Source organism: Lycium ferocissimum, chromosome 7, assembly GCF_029784015.1.
Source record: "Lycium ferocissimum isolate CSIRO_LF1 chromosome 7, AGI_CSIRO_Lferr_CH_V1, whole genome shotgun sequence".
Taxonomy (NCBI): domain Eukaryota; kingdom Viridiplantae; phylum Streptophyta; class Magnoliopsida; order Solanales; family Solanaceae; genus Lycium; species Lycium ferocissimum.
This window is the reverse complement of record NC_081348.1, coordinates 58539297-58544753: the sequence shown is the minus strand read 5'-3', so window position 1 is coordinate 58544753 and position 5457 is coordinate 58539297. Positions and strand designations below refer to the sequence as shown.

At 31.9% G+C, this 5457-nt stretch overlaps 1 protein-coding gene across 1 annotated transcript; it reads right to left on the bottom strand.

The window, feature by feature from the left end:
- Positions 1–3646: 3646 nt before the first annotated feature.
- On the bottom strand, positions 3647–5076 carry LOC132062386 (F-box protein At3g07870-like). The gene is made up of 2 exons (XM_059454966.1): positions 3829–5076; positions 3647–3700 (listed from the first exon to the last, which is right to left on the bottom strand). Exons 1-2 carry the CDS (start codon positions 5074–5076, stop codon positions 3647–3649), a joined length of 1302 nt encoding a protein of 433 aa, XP_059310949.1.
- Between the last annotated feature and the right edge of the window lie 381 nt (positions 5077–5457).

Sequence of the window (5457 nt, the reverse complement as noted above, 5' to 3'; positions counted from 1 at the left end):
ATGAAACAAAGCTTAAGACAAACTAAGAGACTTGGATATCTTCAGAGTTGGCATCTGGTCCTTTAGTTTGTTCTCAGCTCTGTTAGTTGGACACTTGGGAATCTTATGACGGCTACACTATTTAAAGTGATTTTAGGTTTTCCAAGTGATACACAATATGTTGAGACATGTTGAATATATATTGGGGAACATGTGGGATGTGATGGAGACTTCTCATCTAAAGTTTGACTGGACGCATGGGCTACAAAGACTGCTATTGTACGGTCCAGCTTTACAGCTGTTTAAAGTTGTGCCACTGAGTGCGCGCAGTATATTCAAAACAGATCACAGACCAGGTCTCTTGTCGATTCACCATCAGTTTGTCAATTATCAAAACATAGAATCATAGGGTGCGCCTTATGAGTAACTTACAGAAGAAAAAAAAAATTGATAACGTTGTTCTTATATAAATATGATATATTACAAAATATTGATTAAAAGAGAAAAGGGTGACGCTCTTGGCCCTTTATTGTCATCTTCGGGATTCGATCTCAATATTTTGCGTTCCTATACCATAACTATTTCATCATCACATAAATTTTGTTCCTTGATTTTCTTTCATTCTTTTAGCAAAAAAAAAAAAAAAACAATTTTTGCTTCCAAAAGAGACAAAGAGGTGTAGAAAAAAAAAAGTGATGAGTCCCAGTAATGTGTTGGTTTGATAATTCCACTCAGATAATGCCTTCAAATTAATTTGACACCATGCCACACTTGTGTAGCTATATTCAAGATTTGTGCAATATGTTAGCATCAAGTTCTTCAAGATAAATGTGGTATATGTATGTGTTTTATTGAGTGGAAGAATGTTAGTTATGGGAGAGAAGGAAGAAAAAAGGATTAGGTAATTAAATATGTCGTTGCAAAGTGGGTCAGCCATTCTCCGGTGGCTGGAGTGGTGGAGACAGAAAACAGAAAAAGGAAGGAAGAAGAAAGGGGAATGGTGTGGAAAAGAGGGAAAAGGATAAAATAACTCGTATTAGGCGTGTGTAGTCCACCTACTAACAAAAAATCTGATTGTCTCATTGCAAGGGGATATTTATTCCACTTTAAAAAAGTTTAAGGGGGTAATAGGACCCCCGCAAAGTTTAAGTGTGTCACTGCAAATTTGGGACAAGAGGGTGGTTTTTATGCATTTATGCACACCGACAATGCAAATAATTCTTATACTATTAGTGAATTTAACAGGCTACAATATATTATTTACCTTATTTTTATCTTACTATATCAAACCTATAATGAATAATTACATGTTATTATGCAAGTCAATTTAACCTGGTAGTATACGCAAAGGTAATATTGTCAGCTTAGAAAACATTAAACTCAAAATACATACAATGTTGAAACAAAAATAAAAAATTGAAGTCGCACCCTCCCCCTCGCAACCCCCTCCACTAGAGAGAGAGAGAGAGAGAGAGAGAGAGTTTGTATGTTTTCTGGTACATTTAAAAAAAAAAAAAAAAAAGCTTCTTAAATTTTTTTCATAAGCTACATGGTTCACATCTGTTAGGAACATAAATTTTATTTCCTTGAACACATCTTCCAAAATTAGTAAATCTTTTACATGTTTGTGACATTCAATTCATCTGCCAGAATTCAAGTTTGCACATCGGGTTTGACCTCCAGATATGTTTAATATTGGTATTAGTAGCTTCCAGCACATATTTTCAATTTTCAAAAACAGTCGTACGTACGAGAGTTATCTATATGTCCTCCTCTTTGATAAGCTTGACAACAAGTAGGCAATCTATATCCAATTGCAATTACCAATTTCATCTATATACAATCACCATGTTACTTCTTTTGCATCAAATCTCTCTCTCTCTCTCTCTCTCTCTCTCTCTCTCTCTCTCTCTCTCTCTCTCTATATATATATATATATATATATATATATATATATATATATATCTACGATGTTCCCAAATTATTTCCCAAACCAAACCCACTCAAATATTACCCGAACCTAAACTAAATTGATAGGTATGCCAGTAAATTCAATCTTAATACTTGACGTCTAAATATAATTTGCAGTCGAAATTATATGAAATAAGGTTTTCTAATTTTTAGTCAAAACTATTATGACTAAAGTAATTTAAACGTTTCTGTTTTCAAGATCATCTAACTGAAAGTTGCTCAAAAGCCTATATGGATCACTTCATTAGTTTTGAAAAAGTTTATAGATATTAATAATATTTACATCTTCTGAACCCAAAAAATTGATATTAATTGCAAGCAAACTAGCTTGCTCCTAAAGATATAAAAAGCTATAGGAACTTTGGTCTTTTGCCTTTCTTCTACTGGGTAGAAATAATAATCTTAAAATAGATGCGTTCAAGATGGTCTCTTGAGAATGCTTGCTAACACTAATCTCTTCATATTTTTTATTATCTTGCTTAGTTTTCATTTCATTTGATTATTTTCGATATTTCTACAACAAAAAGTATCCCACTGAAAACGTCACCATATACAAAAGAATGTAAGAGGCAAAAAATATTTACAAAATGATCAAGTTACTTGTAAGGTATTTTTTTTATTATAATTAAACATAATCTCATGATAAAATGATACTACACAACGTACCTTACATGCTCTAATTGGTTAAAATCACGCAAAATTATGTGTATATTGTAATAAGTTTGTATACATAATTAACTTAAATATTCGAGTGCATAAAAAAAGAGGTTCAAATTTCACAGGGAAGAAAAGATAATCTAAAAACAACAGTGCGATCTGGAAAACAAAAAGAGACATGCATCTTGATTGGACCAAAGTTCAATAAGCTCTTTGGATGTTGCCAATGATTTTTCTTTTCTGGTACCTATTGTTCAATTTGATGTATCCATTTCTGTCGAGTATTGGGTTCATACGAAAATGTCATCTCTTTTAAATCCATTGTTCTTTAAATTCTTTTGAGTGCTTGTTTTTGCATATATTCCTTATTTTTTCTTCTTTTAATACAAATTTTTAATGTTGTCTTTTTCATTTTTTTGGTAAAAGGATGTTCATATAATATTCTTTTTGTAGTAAGTGCATATCATATAGTCATTGAATGAAAAATTAGTGAAATTGTAGTTTCATTAGGGGACAACTCCATCGTGTATTATTGTGCTGGTGGAAGGCAGTACGTACCTATTGTGATAGGCAAAGTGTGTGCAAGAAGTAGGCTAGATTACATCGTTGTTGAAAAGAAGCATGAGCACAATCTAGACATCACCACTGTAAAAAGAAGTATGGTTTGTTTTAGCTAGTTGATATTTTAAGTTTTAAGAGTAGATTATATAGAGATTATCACCCTTTTAAGCTCTTAGATATTAAATGTGGTAATGAATTTAAAGACAATATATTATAAGCAGCAAAATCAGAAAATCATGCCATTTCATTGAAAAGAAAATACAAAAAAGATAGAGAGAGATACAAATAAGGACCGTAAACATTCTTTATTTAAAGGGTTATGGGTGAAGACTCTTAACCCTAAAAATTAAAGTTGATTGATGTAATTCATTTTCGACCCAAAACAGACTATATAACACGCAAAAAGTAATGCCATTTCTGGTTAATTTATGGCTTGATTAATTAGACTTTTGAATTGCATTTAATTCTTTAGCTAATTTTAAATATTTTTAGGTATATCGCCTGGAGGATCATCTTTATGTGCCATGTTGACCTACAATCGTAAACTCACAATGATTAGTAAAAGTGTAAAAAAAAAAAAAAAAAAAAACAAATTAGTCTACCCAGTAGGAAAAAATAGGAAGGGGAAACAGAAAAATAAAATGAACTAATAATGCTTACTTGTTCCACATGCATATACGCATCAAAATCACCAACACCACTTGCAGGAAAATTCCTTTCTTCCACAATTGGTGTATCATAAAGATCAACTAAAACTAGACTATCAGTGAAGTTGACAAAATTCAAATCACGGCCCTCGCCTTGTATGTGCAAATCAATCAATTGATTATTGTTGAAATTATAGCAAAATATCTTTTCACGCCTATCTTGCATTATAATTTCTCCATTTTTTGTAAAAGTCAAAGGCGTACGGATTATCCTTTCTAGCATAAAAGTAGCATGACAAGTCCAAGAATTTTTGTCACCATACTCCTCCATGATCCAAAAGTGACAAGGTTGTCTCCCTACATTATCAAACATGGGACAAAATGCAAAAAGCCCGAGTTTACCTTTAAACTCACCAATACATGTACATTCAGTTAGATCATGAGTACCAGCTTCATCATGAAATTTTGGGTATTTAATTTCTTGAAATGTCTCTTCCTCCATATGAAATGATAAAAGGACAATTTCATCCTCATAGGTGTTAACAACCTTCAAGTGCAAACATCCATTGACAACAACTCCCGAAAACATGTCATGTACTTCATAGGAAAAATTAGGACCTAGTTTAAGCATTTTCCAAACCTTAGTATTTAGTGAAAATACCTCAACCCAAGGCTCAAAATGATGTCTTTCAGGAGTTGTACTTGGATATTCATCATCATCTTCACTTAACCATACATAATCATCATGTTGAATATATCCAATTCTAAGAACTTTAAAATCATTGGTTTTTTCATGATAACCAAACCCAAGACTTAATTGTATATTCTGAAGATCAAATTCATCCCGATAAATACTTGAAGGGGGGAGGGTCAGGTATTTATTTATAGATGGATTAGTCAAATATATGGTATGACCAAAACATTTATTATTAGTGAGACAAATTAGACCATTCACAGAATTCACAACAGTGCAATTCAACATGCCTGGTATATCAAAGGGGACTCTTAATTCAGACTCGTACTGAAAATTTTTGTGATTAAGCAAAGTGAAGGTCTTTTCAGGCTTGCTATGAACAGGCACATAAAGAATGTAGTTTTTACCTGTTGCAAATGAAGTCTCGAGATGTTCCTTGATGAAATCTTGACTTTTTATTATGGTACACCAAGATTTGCATGCAACAAGAAGCTTAATTAGCACTCTAGCCGGGATAAGCACGAGAATTGACAAGATGATGTCAATGGATAAAGATGGTAGAGACATCTTTAGCAAACACACAGACAAAGTTTGAAAATTCACAAAAGAAAAAAAAATTTGAGAAAGAGCTAGAAAGGATGTAAAATGAAATTTTTACGCGACTGAGCTAATGTTTTTTACTAAGATTTTCTTGCAGAGTATTCAAGAAATGCGTATATGAAATGATAGACTATAACATTTGTACTGTTTATATAGAGAGAAGGGGAGACTTGTCTTTAGATTCATGTAATACCATTGGATTACTGTTATTAGTTCAGTAGATAAGAGTGAAATTATTATTAATAAAGAATTAATTTAAAATATAATTTTTTTGATGATCTGGTATTAGATTACACTACATTAAATGTTTTGAGATAAAATCGTATTTAATGTATTTCTACGTTCACA

Excerpts from the sequence above, each read along its gene's own strand:
- LOC132062386 (XM_059454966.1), bottom strand. The coding sequence starts at position 5,076 with ATGTCTCTACCATCTTTATCCATTGACATCATCTTGTCAATTCTCGTG. Across the intron at positions 3,701-3,828 it reads CGTATATGCATGTGGAACAA|GTCAACATGGCACATAAAGA; the intron begins GTAAGCATTATT and ends TTACGATTGTAG.